Source organism: Penicillium taxi (genome assembly GCF_028828555.1).
Source record: "Penicillium taxi strain IBT 34144 chromosome Unknown utg000005l_segment0_segment0, whole genome shotgun sequence".
In the NCBI taxonomy this organism is placed as follows: Eukaryota; Fungi; Ascomycota; class Eurotiomycetes; order Eurotiales; family Aspergillaceae; genus Penicillium; species Penicillium taxi.
Window position 1 is genome coordinate 2,432,422 of NW_026643207.1, and position 17,850 is coordinate 2,450,271.

Sequence of the window (17,850 nt, forward strand, 5' to 3'; positions counted from 1 at the left end):
TCGTCATGATAATAAGGTTGAAACAACATTCTCAAACTCAACTCTAAACCTTAAGAAGCCCTTGTTTTTTAATTGAACGTCTCACATGTGCATCTTTTGGTATCTATAAATCTGAAATATACCTATGTACAAAATTAAACGTGAGGGAAACTGACGCAGCTCTAAGTGCGGTCACTCACAAACCACCAGCCCATAGAATGATATAGCTGACGGAATCACGACACCCAAAGCAATAGCCTTGATTATACGAATCTCATCCCACCCAGCCATTTGAGCCGCCATTCTGGCGACTACTCCACCGACAATGCCCATCCAAACAACGAAGAACCCCAAATCCTTCCATCGTTTCCAGGCCTGGCCACGCTTAGACATTTCCCCAGTCGACCGCATGGAGGTTCCCCATCCGTCTTGGAAAACCGTGATCAAACTCCACAGATGAATCATCGGAAGGGGTATATTGTAGAATAGAAGTCCCGGTCCAATCCAGAGCCAGTAGTTAGTCGGGCCCCGGTCTGGATTGCGGAAGAAATTATACAAAAGTGTATACGCAACACGAATGCCCACATCGTACCAATTAAAATAGGCGAAGCATTTCCCAGTAATGAGATAGTAGAGGACGTAGCCAAAGCCTAGCAGAGGGCCAATTTCTCGCTTTACAGCAGCCCAGAAGAAAAGTGGGTGGGTCAGGAGGTACACTTTTGGTTGTTGGAAAGATTCAATGTGGCCGGCGCGGCTCCAGCGCACCTACTCATACATTAGTGGTGTAACTAGATAAAGTGGCATGGATGAAGTTACCTGTTGCATGATCCATCGGCTAAGTGTAGTTGGAGTGTCGGTTGCAGTCAATGTATCGGACACATAAGTCACCGTCCACCCGCGCATGAGTAGGTTGGTAGTGAGATGACGGTCCTCATTAACAATCTATATCAAATTGTCAGAGATTTGGAGTAAATGAAAATGAAGAGAAACTGACCATGCGATGTCCAAGCACTGTCTGGGTGTACCACGGGTACAACACAGCTGGAAGGGCGCTGATGCGAAAAGCTGAACTGGGACCACTCTGGCAGTCACTAGTACCTGAAGCTGTTGAAGTAGAACGCGTCATGTACAGCTCAGACCAGTAGACAACGCTACCAAGCTTGGTGGTTATGGTATCATTCTCATTATGAACAATTAGTCCCGAGCTTCCTCCTCCAACATGAGGGTCGCCGCTGATCGTCTCAATAGTGCTACGGAGAGAGTCAGGTAGAATAATTGTATCCGAGTCAGACGACCAAAGATACTCAACCCCGATCATTTCAGAGATAACGATCGAAAAGATAAAGGCTGTAAACATAATGCCTTTCTTATGGAGGTGTGGTTGATAAAGACACAACTTTCTGACCCCATCGGGCTGATCTAGTCTCAAGTCATGCTCTGCTAGGATCTCTCGAGCCACCTGGCAGCAATGGGCAATAGCCGTCTCCATATACTTCTGCGGAGCTTTTGAGTCGCCGTCAAGAGCTGATAGCTTCTCAAAAGTCTGCATCGCCATTTCACCAAGCGGCTCATCAATATGAATGACTGCACATCTGTCTGGAAATACCTAGAGAAAAGGTCAGAAAAGAGGGCCAACAGAAGCTTTAAAGCTTCAAGATTATAGCTTACCTGTTTGAACACCCGAACCATCTCCATATCAGGCTGTTCATTGCCGTCAACGCCCACAAGGAGGAAGCGACACTCTGCTACACCCTTGTAACTATCCAAAGCACGGGAGAACAACTCGGGATCTTCACGATAGCCGACAATTGCAGCCATACACTCTGACTCCTGAGCGTGATTTCCAGAAATATGGCTTCCCTTTTCGACATCTTGAGTAGCTTGGGCAGGACTTCGTATTTGTCGGCGACGGTTTTCATTTGAAAAACGATTGTACTCCGCGGCAAAAATTGTCAACAGAATGTCCAAAGTTAACGGGTGACGTGTATAACCGGTGATATATGAGTAGACTGGGATTACAATCAAGCATCCCAGGAAATTAAGAAACTGTCGAAAGCGAGATATCTCAGGTCCCCGTTGTTCAAACATGGGGAGCCTGGTATACAATTTCTCCATGATTAAGTCCGTTCGCCCTCAAGTGCTTACAGAACCTTGAAAGGACCTAAAAGATCTCGGAGAAATAGAAGATTCACGATTTCAGAACTAGAAATGAAAGTCAATCAAATGATTATCAATGATTCTCCTTATTTAATAAAAATTATATTTAGCATTTTTTTCGGTCTTCGTTTAGGCTTCCAAGCCCCATAATTAGCTTCTTCTGGTAGTAACCAAGAGCAGCCTTAGAATGGATATGAACATGTGCCGAGCTATTAATAAAGGATTCAAGAACCAGTGCATTTGCTCAATTTCCCGGCCCTTCCGATACCAATTTTGACCCTCTCTCGTGTTTTTCTTCTCTCGTATTGTTGATCTCGACGAATAAGATCGCAGGCCCCTTTTCATTCGGCACTAGTGGCACTCGACCAGCAAAGACCCTGACCCCACATGCGACTCTGCCTGCCGCCTCAGTACCTTGGCATAAGCAAAGGCGCATAAGCATTTAAGAACCTTGGAATTCATGTCTCATCGACTTAGTTAATTTCCTCAGATACCATGAAGTCCTTTTACAAGGACAATCGCATAGTCCCTGTGGGGATTATGCTATTGACCTTGATCATATTTTTCTATCATTTCGAACTAGATCGTCCCGATCCACAGGAAGAGTTGGAGATTCCCGCACAAAAAGTGCCAACTACATTCATCGTTGAGACTTCACAACAGAAAAGCTCTGATAATGATTTGACCGAATTACAAGATGAAGTCGCTGAAGTGAAGACTGCCAGCGATGTCGTCCCTTCAACTGCTCCATCTGCCAATCCAAAGGTCTCCAGTGATTCCCTACAACAGTCTGAGGGATTGACAACAGACGATGTAGTTCTCATGTTCAAGACAGGGGCCACAGTCTTGTGGAAACGTGTTCCTATTCACATGGCTACAAGTTTCTCTGCAAATCGCATCAAGCCGGAAAACATCCAAATCTACTCTGACCACTCGGAAACTATTGGCCAGTGGGAGATCATTGACATCCTAGCAAACTCTTCTGATAAAGTGCGCCAATCCGAGACTTTCCAGCCTTACCTCCAGCAAGAGGACTATGAGGCGCGTCAGAACTATGCAGAAATGTCGAACATGCCAGGTGATGCAGCCGGACCACCGGGAGGTTGGAAGCTGTGAGTTCCAAGCTCAATTGTTTTTTCGTCGAAGTTCTAACAAGATATGCAGTGATAAATACAAGTTTCTGCCCATTATTAAGAGGGCCGGGGAGACCAAAATTGCCAAATGGTACATTTTCATGGAAGACGATTCATACATCTTCCTCCCCAATCTCCTGCGTCATCTAGAGAATTTCGACCATCAGAAGTCGTGGTATCTAGGCAGCTTGGCCTGGATCCACGGTGACTACTTTGCTCACGGTGGCTCTGGATTCGCTCTTTCTCGAGGCGCATGGGAGAAAAGTTTCGGCAAGGACCCAGATATCATTGAGAAATTTGAAGCTTTTACCGAAGCTCATGGTTGCGGTGATCATATCCTGGGCCATGTATTGCATGAATATGGTATACAATTTGGCGAGACTGTCGATGAAAGCCGCTTCAAATATGGATTTAACCCAGAGGCACACTGGTCTACATGGTTTGAGCCAGCGAACTGGTGCAAGCCTGTATACAGCTGGCACCATACGCATGGACAGGATGTAGCGAGGTTTTATAGTCTGGAGCAGTCCTGGGACTTTGAGAAGGTATGTTATGCTGGAATATTGCGAAATGCAAAGCTTATACTTATCTAGGAATCTTTGAAATATCGCGATATCTACAAGGCGATGGTTGCTCCTTACCTTCGCTCCCGGGTAGAGTGGTGGGATAACTGGTCCTCGAAATATGAAATCAAATCTAGTGTTGCGGCTGAGGCACAACCACCAAGCACAGTGGAGTCCGCAGAAGTTTGGCGCACTGCTTGGGAATCTGTTGATGCGTGTGAAGCTGCTTGTGTTTCTTGGGCAGAATGCGTTCAGTGGTCTTTCTACGAGGATCGGTGTAAGATGGATAGTATGATTCTCTTGGGGAACGGTATTCCAGAGGGCGATTCACGACGACAAACGAGTTTACCATGGGTTAGTGGATGGATGCCACGACGAGTTGAGAATTGGGGATGCCAAAGCTGAAGATATATCTCTATAAAGAATAAGACTCATCTGAGTATGTAACTCGAAAAATCTTAATTCAGATACTCCGTAGTATGTACCTTCGTACACAGTACAGTTGATCGGCAAGAACCGTAAATTGGGATGGAGAAAGCCGAGTGCTCAGGTGGGTCAAGTTAAAGGGGGAAAAGGGTCTTTGGATTAGCGCAAGAAAATTCTATAACTGGTTAGTCAATATGCAGTGAATAACTAGTGTTAGTGATAGGTAGGCTCCCTTACCGCAGCCTGAAAAGACCCCACTTAATCTCATCTAATATTTTAAATTGTCTTAACTTTTAAAAGCTGGCTGTTTACTTAATACTGTCTTATTCCAAGGTTCAAACAGCATACTCGAAGAGATCATGGAACGCACAACATGGCTCGATGGCCTACGGGGTATCGCAGCAGCTATTGTCGCAACCGACCACTATTTTATGGGTGGTGTCTTAGATGTAGCGTTTCGTTCATACTGGGCTGATCCTCCAGAAGAGAATCGACGGCTTATTCAGCTACCACCGATACGAATTTTGTTTGCAGCTCATGCCATGGTTCCATTATTTCTAGTCATTTCAGGCTATGCAATTTCAGTGAATCTCTTACGATTACGAAGCAGTAGTAGCGACTTCCTGCGCCGACTCTCTTCTGCTGTCACTCGCAGAATCCTACGCATCTACCTGCCGGTCTTTTGTATTGCCACTATCTCCCAAATTCTATATTTCTGTAATATTTTCCATTGGAATTTTGGGGACGAGGTTGTTTGGGGCCGGAAACCATGGACGGCGCCCTGGTTTCACATCACCTATTTGTTTCGCTATATGATGGATATGCTGAATATCATCACTTTCCAGGGAAACCCCGGCTTGAATGGACAACTCTGGACTATGCCATTTGAGTTCCGTGGCTCCTGCGTCATTTATATCACGGTATTGGGATTTGCATTTTGGCGACCACAGCTTCGGCGCATCGCACTAGCATCGCTGGTGGCATACTGGTTCTACTTTGGGCTATGGGACATCTTCGCATTCTTGGCAGGTCTATATCTAGCTGAAAGCCGAATCTTGTCCGAACAAGAGAACACGGACGGGGAAGCAAAACTTCCCTATTATTCCATACAGACCTGGACAACTGGAATTAGGTCGATAAATTTCAACACTATCCGAACTGTCGTGTGCCTCATCTTCGGTATCCACCTGGTGTGTCTCAGTGACGATGGTTTCCTCCCACCCGGATATCAATTCTTAAAACTCGTTGAATCTTCGCGCTGGGATAATGACTGGGCAACTGTGAGCAAATGCTGGAAGACGGCAGGTTCCGTGCTTATTGTCTATGCGATCGGCAAGTCGGGTTATCTTCAACGATTACTGAATTCACGCCCGATGCAATACCTTGGCAAAATCTCTTTCTCGCTCTACCTGGTGCATCAATCAATATATCACCTCGTTCGCGACCCTATACGAGATTTCCTTTGGTTTGTCGTTACGCGAGAGGGATATCCTGGAGATACAGCCAGCGAGCGCACCTTTCCCTTTGCATTCTCTTGGCTTGTGGGGTATGTTATTCTTGCTGTGATCAATATTTATGTGGCACACTTGTATACGCGATACATTGATGAACGATGCGTGGAGGTTGCAAAAAGGTTTGAGAGATGGGTCACCAGGTAGATGTCTGGGTACCCCACGGTTCTATCAAACATTGCTCAAACTTTCCTACGAATGATATCTCGTATTGGTCTCGGAATAAATGATATCCGGAAGATACATCCACCTGGGCATACATATCCCTGGAGGTAGATAGAGCGAACCTCAATGTACACCTACAGTTCCAGGCAGTCCTACTGGTGAGAGTCGATGTATGAGTCGAGAAACCCAGGAGTTAGCATTCATACCAAGATATGCCCAGGTCTACATGGCCCACTTTTGTCGTGGGCTATAACCTTCCAAAGGTTGGAATATGGATCATTCAACGAATTCATGCTAGCTCTATGGATACATCAAGTAAGTTGTGACTACCTAGGTAAATTCATTGCCATTTCTTAACTAACTTCCAAATTGACTACAGGCGGACCTAGGTAGCCTTAGACCTGGAGAGGTACCTACATATCAAGGTGCGGAGTTGGTATATCATTAAGCACACGTCACCATCTACATTCCGAGTTCAAGGTCTGTGAACCTCCGGAGAATAATATGTATCACATTCCATAGGGAACATTAAAGCTACGTCAGATATTTTGAGTGGACTGGGATTGTTTATAGTGGCAATCACATGATCGGCCCTGAATTCCACGCAAATCAGGATCTTCGGGATCTTCGGGATCTTCGGCTGATGTATGATCAAGGCTTTTAAGTATTATACAAACAATGATTCGTTTGATTGAAAAAAAGAATTATCTAGGTAATAGTATGCTAGAATCTCATTTCCGAAGTCTTTGCTGTACTTCCTTTGCCGAGACACGTTAACCCGAAAGGGAAAACCATCGCACGTGAACCAACAAATTCATAGTCTGTGGGCTGTATAAATTTAGATTTGCAGAAACAACGGAACCGACAAGATTCAAAGCTCTACGATCCCCCTGGATCTGATTTTCCTTATCTACTTATGATCCGCATTATGAGACATACTATGAAAATTGGCGCAGCCACAAAAGCCCACCCGGGCCCCTTGCTGAGATTGACACATTCTTTGGCTGGTAGCTTATCAACACTATGTAAACAGATCTCCATCTAAATAGCCCATCGAAGAAACTTGAAGTGGCAAGGTGGTTGTTGTTTATGATTTGCTGTATAAACATCCATTGACTTGTTTGATCCCTGATCCTTACCGTCAATAGATTATCGGTCTGACTTCCTCATTTGTAATTAGACTTGTAAGTGGATTCCTAGTGTTTAATGATGACTGGCTTTGGTAGTTATGAAGTTCTGTTACAATGAGTTGATGCTGTATCCATTCTGATTATACTTTTTTGAACATCTATGAAGTGAGTAGATCGATGCTGGAAATGACTTCCACTACATTACAGCCACGTTGAAATGTACTCCGGGTATGCAGAACTCGATATTAATAACACAAGCCTCATCAAGCCTCTCAAAGTCACATCCAAGACAGAACCATGGGAATTTTGAAAGATAATCTTTATTGGCTTAATAGGTGGCAAGGTAAATGTTAGCCTCGCCAAGTCATGTGTCCATTAGGATTGTATGGGGAAGAGGACTATGGAGGATCCACTTTATGGACATGTTATCACAAACACCTGGGATGATTGTTTCACTTTTACTTGTTATCAAATCATAACACTATAATCTTATATAACTGTATCCTTTAAAATATTCAATTACTCTAGGAACACTACAAGAGATAGATATGAAATAGATGAAAACTCAACCCGATAAGATGTAAAATACCAATACCCGAGAAATACCACCTTCCCTTACAAATGCATTGACATTCACTGATTCAAGACTAAACAGAATTAGGATTAGCGTGTGATCCTACCAGTCCCTGGCTTCCATTGACCTCCCTTTTGATAGTCACAATTATTCCCAATTTGGTTTAGTTTCGGGCTTCGAACTTATGGTAATTGCATTACCCTTAAGTTTGCCCCCGTCCCTCATTTTTTATTTCAAGAAATAACCCCAAAGACAGACATTCTTTCTGCTACTTTACACAGTTCGCTCGTTTTACTGTGATCCTTTCCTATTGCCGGATATCTCATCTGGTCTGTTGACTTTTTGGTCTCACATTCATAATTCCCGCATACTAGTATCACACAATGGTCCGATTCGCGACTGCACTCCTAGCCCTCTCGGCAACTGCCTTGGGCGCTACTACTATCACTTGCAGCGCCAGCAGTCAGTGTCCTGAGGACAAACCTTGCTGTTCTCGTGAGTATCTTTCTTCCAGGATCATGACAAATATTATGTTTTGCTAACAAGTTATGTTACAGAATATGGCGAGTGTGGTACCGGCGCATACTGCCTGGGTGGTTGCGACCCCCAGGCTTCTTACTCCATCGGCGCGTGTGCTCCCATGCCTATTTGTGAGGAAAAGAGCTACACTTGGGAGAACCTCGACAGCGCCATCTTGAACACCGAATATCTCGGCGATGCCTCCGAGAAGGATTGGGTCTACAGCGGTTACCCCAAGATCCAGAACGACAGCCTGGTTGTGACCATGCCCAAAAACAGCGTTGGCACCCTCTTCGCTAACACCCACTATATCTGGTACGGCACTATCTCTGGAAAGGTCAAGTCTAGCCGTGGCAAGGGTGTGGTGACTGCTTTCATCCTGTTGTCCGACGTGAAGGACGAAATCGATTACGAGTGGGTCGGTGCCGATCTGACTGCCGTGCAGACCAACTACTACTGGCAGGGTGTTCTTGACTGTAGGTCTCATTGATTGTGATATTTCTTAGGAAGATAACAACTAACACTATGAACAGGGCACAACAGCGCTAATGCCAGTGTCTCTGGCGAGGATACCTTCAACGACTGGCACACGTATGAGATTGACTGGCAACCCGACACCACCAAGTGGATCATTGACGGCACCGTCATGCGCACCCTGAACAAGAATGATACCTACAACTCCACCTCCAACACCTACCAGTACCCCCAGACTCCCTCCCGTATGCAGCTGTCTTTGTGGCCCGCCGGTGCATCCACCTCAGCCCAGGGTACTATCGACTGGGCTGGTGGTGATATTAACTGGGACAGCGAGGACATCCAGGACAAGGGCTACTACTACGCCGAGTTCGGTAAAATCGACGTCACTTGCTACGCCACTCCCGATGGCACCGTGACAAAGGGTAACTCTTCATACCTCTACACTTCCGATTCTGGCTTGCAGGCCGATGTCGAGGTCACTGGTAACTCCACCGTTCTGGGTTCCCTTGGTGCTACCGGTTTGGACATGGATTATGGTGCCAACAGCAGCAGCACCGTCACTGGCAGCGACAGTGTGCCCACCAACGAGGGTGGCTCTGGTGGTAGAACTGGAACTGACTCTAGCACCGGTTCTGACTCTGCCTCAACCACTGATACCACTTTCAACCAGGGTACCACCACTAGCGCCTCTAGCAAGGGCGGTGCTGCTGGCCAGAATGAGCGGGTTCTTCGGGGCTCGTTCTTCGCTGTGCTGGTGGCTGTTGTCGTTCTCGTGACACTTTAAACGTCTCGGTCAACTCTTCCTTTTCTACATATTCTTGACATGTTTTATTTCTACATACTCTTACCCTCGAGTACATATATTCTTCCATCTTTTTGACCCCCTGCACAAACTCTGAATGAACTGATACCTTGTATGTACTATGGCGACTGCATTTCTTTTTTGACCTACTATTCCCCTTTCAACCTCGATATACCTTTCGGCTTTTTACTTCTCTGATCACCCCAAATATACGGTGTATTGATTTATTTATGAATGGTTCTTTTCCTTGGATCTTGATCCCTGCTTGAATGTAATATTTTCTCCATATTATGGAATATGTAATAATCAGGGTGGCTCATCTTGATCAAAATTATTTGTATGCTCTGAATCTGCGTCCTACACACCTACAGCTCCTAGCTCCTATGTGGATGTCAAAGTATTTAATTGAAAAGGATAAACACTCAAGATGCACAGTCCATGCAGTACTACAATGCTGCACTGTATTTTCCTTTAACAGTGGGGCAATGGACATACTTGGCCCATGCAGGAACCCACCTCATGCTCCACCACGTGGAGACTGGGGTCAGCCCTGGAGATCTCTATACAGTTTCATACCAAGACACTACGCCTATCAGTTTTTCGTCCTTGGTGATCATGATTCTGTCTAGTTGAACAAGCCAAAGATATACAACAATATGTGTCGTCCAGCTGTGGATCTGTGGCTCTACTTGTTATAAATCACTATGATTTCAGTACAAACGAGGAGGCTTGGTATGTACATGTGCATTCATGCAGTACATTTCAAGGCATACAGAGTTGATAGCTTTGTATCCTCATACAATTCCTCTTTCAGCTTTGGGGTGGATTATAAATAACTATGTATGGTAATGTCTTTGTGGAAGACATTGATACCTGCTCAGTCAGTCATCTCCCATCTAACCTTACCCTGAGAGGATCTTGGAAAGATTATGAGTTTTTCTGACCTAGCAACTAATATACCAGGCTCTTTCGGTCGGTAGAAGGATATCATCTCAGCATAGAATATCTTTTGTTACCTATTAAACCTCAACCTCACACTCAAAAGTTACAAGTTAAAGATTGCCGAGCCCCAACGTTGGCACTCAGTCACCCTCTACACAATCAGTGGTAAGTATTTCTTTCCAAAATACCCAGGGATCATCTAACTAAGCTATAACTTACAGTGTCAGGTACAGTACACACAGCACCGTACAACACCTCCAAGACAAAATCAACGATGTGCTTCTTCAGAGGTATAATGTATTGGGAGTGCCAACACTACCTCTTCGAGCTAGACCAAGGCTTCTGCCAAGATCAATACGATCAACTATTCCGTATCAATGACCCTAATCAGCGAAACCTCTACGCTCTTCCATGGGATCCAAAACCAAACTGCTCCCCTCGTGTCATTGTGCAGGACGGACAACCGCTCTTTCTGGTGAATAACCAGTTTGCTGATACGAATATCATTCAGTGGGTAACTGATGTTTCAGATTGGTGTCCTCGGTGTGCTCCCTCTGCAAACTTGAATATTTAAAGCAGACTTGCGATGGTGATGTTTTGCTCCCCTTCTGAGATTCTGAGATTCTGAGATTCTGATATTCTGAGCTTCTAGTAGTCAATGAGTCTTAGGCTACTCACGAGGTAGCAAATGTTGACTTGTTTCTGGGCTTGACTTGTTTGTAGGTTTTGTATCTTGTCTATTGTAAAGTTTCAAATAATGACTATCCTGCAATGCGAAATTTAGATGATGCCAAAGAATGACGGAAGATGAACCAAAGGAAATTTGTAGTAAAACAATCAGTACCTCATGTACTCAATGAAGTCCACCACAGCCACAATCATCAAGTGATCGCTTCTTGAAGTCGCCGTGGTAAGAGTCAAAGCTTTCTGTTTGGACATTCGAGCCTAGAGGGTTACCCATCCAGCTGTATTTCTCTTGATCAGAGGACGCATCTCCCGATGTGCTCCAGTAAGCTGAGGATTGAAGTTTCTTGGTGACAGCAGCGACATTCAGATCAAGGTAGTCCGCAAGGAAAGACCCCACATCGGTGTTCTCGTTGTTGCCAAGCAAAGGCCAAGCGTCCTTTTTAGAGGATGCGTAGATGTTGACATCGACAGCTAGACGGATTCATATTAGCGGACTGAGTTAGATTTGAAGAGATAAGTTTCTTACCGGAGTGCCCGTGGGAAGACCAGCCAATCTGGGCTCGACGGCTAATCATGTCGGCAAAGACATAAGTGGGTGGGACGCCTGGCTTAGCGTGAATAATAGCCTCTAGCTCCTCATCTGAAGCATCGGTGATACCCAGGTCCTTCTCCAGCAAAGTCTTACGGACATATGACTTTTTCTTCGAATCGTCATGGCCCTTACCTTCTCCAGAAGTGTACTCAGTAAACTTGGCGCCGGCATATTCACTAGAGTGGTTTGCATTAGCAAGAACCTGGGGGTACCAGAGGTACTCCGGGTAGGACGTGTGCAGCTGTCTTGCAGCAGATAGACCGCCAGTTTCGTGGTCAGATGTGCTGACAATGACACCGGGAGTCGAGTCCTTCTCTAAAAACTCCAAAGCGGCAGCAAACGCTCTGTCATAGGCCATAACCTCGTGGACCTGAGCAGCAGGATCGTTGCCATGACCAGCGTGATCGATGCGCGAACCCTCGATCATCAAGAAGAACCCTTGCTCACTATCGCGAGTCGCCTCGCTCAGAGCATTCAAGGCAGTGCGGGCCATTTCCTCCAGGGATGGATAGACATCGTTCTGAGAGCGGCGGTCAATCTCGTAGGGAATGTCAGTGTTAGCAAAAAGACCCAACAAAGGCAATTTGACGGCAGAACCACCGTTGAGCGCATCAAACTCAGCCCGAGTCTGCAAGTAGCTGAATCCATTTTTTGAGGCAATGTCAACAATGTCACGGTCATCGCCGCGGCAGCTTCCCTCGGTAGTATTGGGCAGGAAGTGGCATCGTCCACCACCCATCATGAGATCGACAACCTTTCCCAACGGGTTTTGACCAATTTGTTGTTCCGCAATGCTATCTTCATAAGATCGCAGATTGGCGTGGGAGGAGAAACAAGCAGGTGTTGCATCAGTCAGACGGGTTGTAACAACCAGTCCAGTCTTATAGCCGGCCAGCGCTGCGGCCTCAAGAACGGTTCCGCAAGGAGAGTGATCAGGTAGCACAGAAATAGCACCATTGTAGCTTTTGAGTCCGCATGAGAAAGCAGTCGCTCCAGCTGCCGAGTCTGTCACCAAGCTGTTGCTAGATCTTGTTCGAGATGTGCCGATGTGGTGCTGGTCCAGAACTAGGATGTCGTCGATCGGTAATCCCTCTGTCAGCTGGCGGAAGCTTCTTGTCATCGATAGACTAGTCGGTCCCATGCCATCGGAGACCATGAAGATCAGGTTTCGCTTGCCGGTCGGCTTGCCATTTGGGCCCCAGGTTCCATCCGACACATTGTGAGCTTTGGTTTCATGTTGATAGACGACGGCAAGTACAATGACTATAGCTGTAGCAATGAAAGCCCAGGCAAACATGCCCACCTCCCGCCAGAAACCCCAGCCCCGTCGTCCTTCATCTCGGCGGTGTGTCCGTTGCCCAGTCAAGAGCGCTTCGTCCTCATCCTCATTTCGTAAAGAGGATCCGTCGGAGGAGAGGCGCGGTACCAGTAAGGACTCACCAGGAGTCATAGCTAAGTAAGATATAATTGAGCTCAGTTAAGGTATACTGAGCTCTTGATGGTAGTAGTGAAGGCTAGTGGAGTCAGGGACTGAGCGATCGGGCCCAGCTTATGCAGGAAAGATAAGATAAGCAGCCACTCACATGACTAGTCTGAGGTCTGGGTCATCTGAAGCTAGATACAAGGATTACAAACAACTAGTTCTACAGAACTATCTCACAACCATATCATAGAATTCTCAATTCCGTAGACTATTACTATTACGATTTTCCCTTCCATCCGATAGGAATCATAGCGGCCGCAATGTCATTAACGCCGCGCTCCGTAGCAAGAAGATTGAACTGCGCCGCAGCATTCCGGGTATCCTGAATCTCCACCCGGATACCTAGAGAGTTGATATGGCGCTTCGTCTCAGGCGAAAGCGGAGACATGAAGTTACCAAGCCCAATAATGAGCAGATCTAACCGAAAGAGAGACATCAGCAAACCAGATATATAAAGTTTTCGCCACGTATTCAAATAATGTGTAGCACCAACAGAGCAGATGACCTGTGTCAGCTGCCCATAACCATCGTGCCATAGGACAAAAAGAGGATGAGAAGAGGAGATTCCGTACCTGGCCGAGGCCACACTAAGCTTAGAAGTCCCCATGCCTCTTCACCTAGCTCGAACTGACCCTTCGCATTGATCATGCCTGCTTTGGCTGCGTCGTCATTATCCGCACCCTTGACAGTTTTCCATGGCCGCCACGCAAATGCCTCGCCGCCTACAAGCAGCAGGCCGTCACCATTTTTGATCCTGACGCCACTGTTTAGGTGGAAGCCCGAGTCTAGTGTAGCGTCGATGGAAGTTGAAGGTGCCGGAATATTGCTAAACACATCCAACGAGGCAAAGTCTGTCTGCGTGTTTTCACCAGATTGCGGACCGCGGTCATGACTGGCGGGCTTGTGTGGCTGGGAGCGAGAAACCATGCGCTCTGGTCGAATTGTAGAGCTTTGGTTACGCCGTGTAGATGGCAGAGAGACGGCGCATTGTGAGATGGCATATGGGAATCGGGAAGAACTCGAACGCAGATTGATAGAGGCTGGGCTGTTGGATAGTGAGGTGCGTAAAGCACGCAGTAGCTGGGATGATGGGGAATGCATTGCGCAAAGGGTTGTGATGTTGAGGTTGGAAAAAGTGACGACTAACAACAACCTTCGGGGAAGTACCCGCTGATTCCTTGGCAACCAGAACTACAATCTAAATCTTCTACAGAGTACATCTTAATGGATAACCGAATATATTGAATGTCCTTTTGTATTAATGTATCCGTCTCAGCGGCCTAAGTAATTAATCTAGCCTTTTATTTCCAGGTATGTCAACCGTGACCGTATTGCACCTCAAAATATGAAACAAGGACAAGTAAAAAAGAATGTCATGCGTCGTAAAGCCCCAAACGCCTTGAAATCGCGACAGAATAATGGAAATGAAATAAAACCAAGGCACCCAGAATGAATGAACCGAAATGGAAGATGGAGGAGAAAAGAATAAAGGCGCAAAAATGAATTCACGCGATCCATATAATTAATCTCCGAACACATTACTGCCCACCATTGGCTTTTCCTCGGTCAATGCTGACCTTGGTCAATGAAGTAAAAAAAAAAAAAAAAAAAAGAAAAAAGAAAAAAGAAAAAAGAAAAAAGAAAAATAGCATATGCACATTGAAGAAAAGATAAGGGAGAAAAACAAAATGCGGAAGGAGTTGATGATCCTGTACAGACGTTCAATGCAGTGCAATCACTTAGTGGGCTGGGCGGCGGGTGGCTTTGCGGTCCTCGTCCGATTGACTGGAGCTATCATCACTGTTTGTAGCGTTGCGAATGCGCTCTGCCCGGTCCTGTAGGACCTGGATTTCGGCTGCAGCCTTCTGAGCCCGGATCTGTTTCCGCCACATGCTGGCATATCGACCCTTGAGAGCCAACAGCTCTTCATGGGTACCGCTTTCGGCCACTTGGCCATCTGACAAAACCAGGATTCGGTCTGCCGTCGTAATAGTACTCAGACGGTGAGCAATAACGAGCATTGTGCGACCTTGGGAAAGTGTGGAGAGGGCTTCTTGAATGTGCTCCTCGGTATCGGTATCAAGAGCAGCAGTAGCCTCATCCAAGAGAATGATACGAGGGTTCTTGATGATGGTGCGGGCAATTGCCACTCGCTGCTTCTCACCACCGCTGAGTCGTAAGCCACGCTCGCCGACCTTGGTGTTGTAACCATCGGGGAACGCGAGGATCTTGTCATGAATACTAGCGGCTCGGCAGGCATCGTAGACTTCTTCATCGGTAGCGGCCTGGTTGGCGTACTTCAAGTTATACATCAATGTCTCATTGAAAAGCACTGTGTCTTGTGGCACTACGCCTATATGCTTGCGCAGAGAGTCGATAGTGACGTCCTCGACATCGTGCCCGTCGATGAGGATAGAACCCTTCTCAGCATTATAGAATCTGAAAAGCAGACGGAAGACTGTGGACTTGCCACCGCCGGACTCCCCGACCAAGGCAGTGGTAGTTCCAGGCTCGCAGTGGAAAGTGAGTCCGTTTAGTGCGGGTTTGCGGGTGTCATATGAGAATTTGACACCTTGGAACCGAATGTCACCCCGACAGGTAGCCAGCGTACCAGCATGGGGGCTATCGACGACAGTAGGTTGCTCTCGGAACAATTCCAGCATCCGCTCGGCATTGATCAAAGCGGACTGGATGGACCGATAGAAAGTTCCAAAGAAATTCAACGGCCCTTGAAGTTGAACCATATATGTCAACAACGAGACAAACTTACCCACGGGCTGCTGGCCAATCGCGACCTGATACGCAGCAATGAAGCACGTGAGCAGCAAACCGAACATGAAGACGGTATTTTGACAAGTGTTAAGCAAGGTGAGGGATAAGAGCACGTGGTACTCTGCTTTTTGGAAGGTGCCCACGGCGTCGCGATAACGGTCAAACTCGTATCTCTCCGCATTGAAGTATTTGACAGTCTCGTATGACACCATGGAGTCGTTCTTCACTGCGTCTTCCTGTCGTGAAGCATTGACCATCTGTCGTCTGATCTCCGCTCTCCACTGTGCCATACGAACGGTCACGTAAAGGTATCCGAAGGTCGAGATACCGACCACGAGGGCGTAGTATACGTCAAAAAATATCAAGAAATAACCAATCGCGATACCCAGATCAACCAACATGGGAACGACTTGGAAGGTGACTTGTTCTAGGAAGGTGTTGATCGAACTACCCTTGCTCAGGGCCGACAGAACTTCGCCCGTTTTCTTGCCCAGGTGGAAATCCAAGCTAAGGCCATGGACGTGCTCGAAGGCAGCAGTCGAAAGCTCCATATAGGAATATTGACTGACGGGAATCCAAAGACTGGAGCGCATGGAGCTGAGAAGACCCTGACCTCCCTGTAGCCATCGGTAAACAACATACATGAAGATTTCGAACCACGGAACACGGAACCCAGCCTCATCGTCCCTAGAAAGGGCGTCGGTGACAACACCCACTTGGTAGGGCACGAGGACGTTGGCAACTCGCTGCAGAATGAGAAGGATGAAGCAGAGAACCACGACTATTTGCAGGCGGCGTGATTTAGACGGCCACAGGTATGGGAAGAAGAGCGAGTAACCACTCAGATATTCCCACCAACTTGTAGAAGGAATGGACGTTGGGCGGACCCAAGGATCTTGCGGTTTAGCAGCTTCGGAGTGTGCAGTACCATTTGTTGCGCCATAGGCATTGCCGTTGGCACCGTTGGCATGACCATTCTCTGCATGGGAAGAATCCAAAAGACCGGTGGACTCGGTAACACCATCGACCTGGAGACTAGCTTGCTGATCCTGGCTCTTAGTGGTGATAGACTGGCTGGCGTAGACAAGAACCAAAGTAAGCAGAATAAGAATGCGGACACTGCTGGTGATGACCTCTGCATATTCCCACGAGGTAATGGATCTGCGAAGGCGGCCACCCTCGGGATTTCCGACAATAGGTTCATGGTGGATTGAGGTGTATAGTGATAGAGATGTACTAAGAATAACGAGCTCGATCGGAATAGCTACCGACCAGCAAATAAATTGAGCGAGTGTTGGAGATGGTGTCGTATCAATCAATGTCATGAGTAGGACTGCGTAGACAAAAAAAGAGCCGACAATATACACCTAGAATCAACCAGTTAGCTCATGCCAATTCTTCTTTCCCTCTCTCTCTCTCTCTCTCTCTCTCTCTGTCTTTCTTTTTTTATTGAAATCTCCCACCGATACGTACCACCTGTGACTGACCGCGCCACCAATGCTCAGATCTCGCTACCATTACATGTAGGATATAGATGGTAGCATCAACCAGAAATGTCAAGAGGACAGCAATAGATAACCCATTAAAGATGCGTTTGGTGTTTTTCGAGAAACCCTGTGTATTGCGAAAAACACGCGCGCTTCGGGAGCGCATGGGAAGAGGTCTTCCACCAGGGCCAAGTCCTTGTGAATCAATCTTATGAGCCTTGGTGGCAGTTATCATAGTGACGGCAATGAAGGCCACGACAAAGAGTATTAGGGTGAAGATTGGGTAGCATATTCGGAGGTACTCCAGCAGCTCAAGAGCTGCATGGGGATCCATGATGAACCGATCTCTCACTGGTCGATTCCAATGTGGTATATAAAAAGAAATAAAGGAAAGAAATATATTCAGACGATTTCCATGACACGAAATCCCTCCAGAATCTACTTGATAGTA

At 46.6% G+C, this 17,850-nt stretch overlaps 8 protein-coding genes across 8 annotated transcripts; 4 read left to right on the forward strand and 4 right to left on the reverse strand.

Annotated features, from left to right (window-relative positions):
* Window positions 1-171: 171 nt before the first annotated feature.
* On the reverse strand, window positions 172-2,094 carry N7495_008244 (hyaluronan synthase; the record flags this gene model as incomplete). Its single annotated transcript, XM_057210895.1, has 4 exons — window positions 172-744; window positions 796-921; window positions 974-1,585; window positions 1,648-2,094. The coding sequence occupies 4 exons, from the start codon at window positions 2,092-2,094 to the stop codon at window positions 172-174; spliced, it is 1,758 nt and encodes a 585-aa protein (XP_057060438.1).
* Window positions 2,095-2,631: 537 nt separating this feature from the next.
* Window positions 2,632-4,237, forward strand: N7495_008245 (uncharacterized protein; the record flags this gene model as incomplete). The annotated part of the gene is made up of 3 exons (XM_057210896.1): window positions 2,632-3,248; window positions 3,334-3,785; window positions 3,927-4,237. 3 exons carry the CDS (start codon window positions 2,632-2,634, stop codon window positions 4,235-4,237), a joined length of 1,380 nt encoding a protein of 459 aa, XP_057060439.1.
* A 380-nt stretch (window positions 4,238-4,617) lies between these two features.
* N7495_008246 (acyltransferase family protein) lies at window positions 4,618-5,916 on the forward strand (the record flags this gene model as incomplete). The annotated part of the gene is made up of 1 exon (XM_057210897.1): window positions 4,618-5,916. The coding sequence occupies one exon, from the start codon at window positions 4,618-4,620 to the stop codon at window positions 5,914-5,916; it is 1,299 nt and encodes a 432-aa protein (XP_057060440.1).
* A 2,105-nt stretch (window positions 5,917-8,021) lies between these two features.
* On the forward strand, window positions 8,022-9,418 carry utr2 (putative cell wall glucanase (Utr2); the record flags this gene model as incomplete). Its single annotated transcript, XM_057210898.1, has 3 exons — window positions 8,022-8,133; window positions 8,196-8,633; window positions 8,691-9,418. 3 exons carry the CDS (start codon window positions 8,022-8,024, stop codon window positions 9,416-9,418), a joined length of 1,278 nt encoding a protein of 425 aa, XP_057060441.1.
* Window positions 9,419-10,673: 1,255 nt separating this feature from the next.
* On the forward strand, window positions 10,674-10,944 carry N7495_008248 (uncharacterized protein; the record flags this gene model as incomplete). Its single annotated transcript, XM_057210899.1, is given in 2 exon segments — window positions 10,674-10,892; window positions 10,909-10,944. 2 exon segments carry the CDS (start codon window positions 10,674-10,676, stop codon window positions 10,942-10,944), a joined length of 255 nt encoding a protein of 84 aa, XP_057060442.1.
* Window positions 10,945-11,231: 287 nt separating this feature from the next.
* Window positions 11,232-13,107, reverse strand: N7495_008249 (alkaline phosphatase; the record flags this gene model as incomplete). Its single annotated transcript, XM_057210900.1, has 2 exons — window positions 11,232-11,536; window positions 11,592-13,107. The coding sequence occupies 2 exons, from the start codon at window positions 13,105-13,107 to the stop codon at window positions 11,232-11,234; spliced, it is 1,821 nt and encodes a 606-aa protein (XP_057060443.1).
* A 250-nt stretch (window positions 13,108-13,357) lies between these two features.
* N7495_008250 (Mth938-like domain-containing protein) lies at window positions 13,358-14,241 on the reverse strand (the record flags this gene model as incomplete). The annotated part of the gene is made up of 2 exons (XM_057210901.1): window positions 13,358-13,557; window positions 13,713-14,241. The coding sequence occupies 2 exons, from the start codon at window positions 14,239-14,241 to the stop codon at window positions 13,358-13,360; spliced, it is 729 nt and encodes a 242-aa protein (XP_057060444.1).
* A 638-nt stretch (window positions 14,242-14,879) lies between these two features.
* Window positions 14,880-17,733, reverse strand: hmt1 (putative vacuolar ABC heavy metal transporter (Hmt1); the record flags this gene model as incomplete). Its single annotated transcript, XM_057210902.1, has 2 exons — window positions 14,880-17,279; window positions 17,386-17,733. 2 exons carry the CDS (start codon window positions 17,731-17,733, stop codon window positions 14,880-14,882), a joined length of 2,748 nt encoding a protein of 915 aa, XP_057060445.1.
* Between the last annotated feature and the right edge of the window lie 117 nt (window positions 17,734-17,850).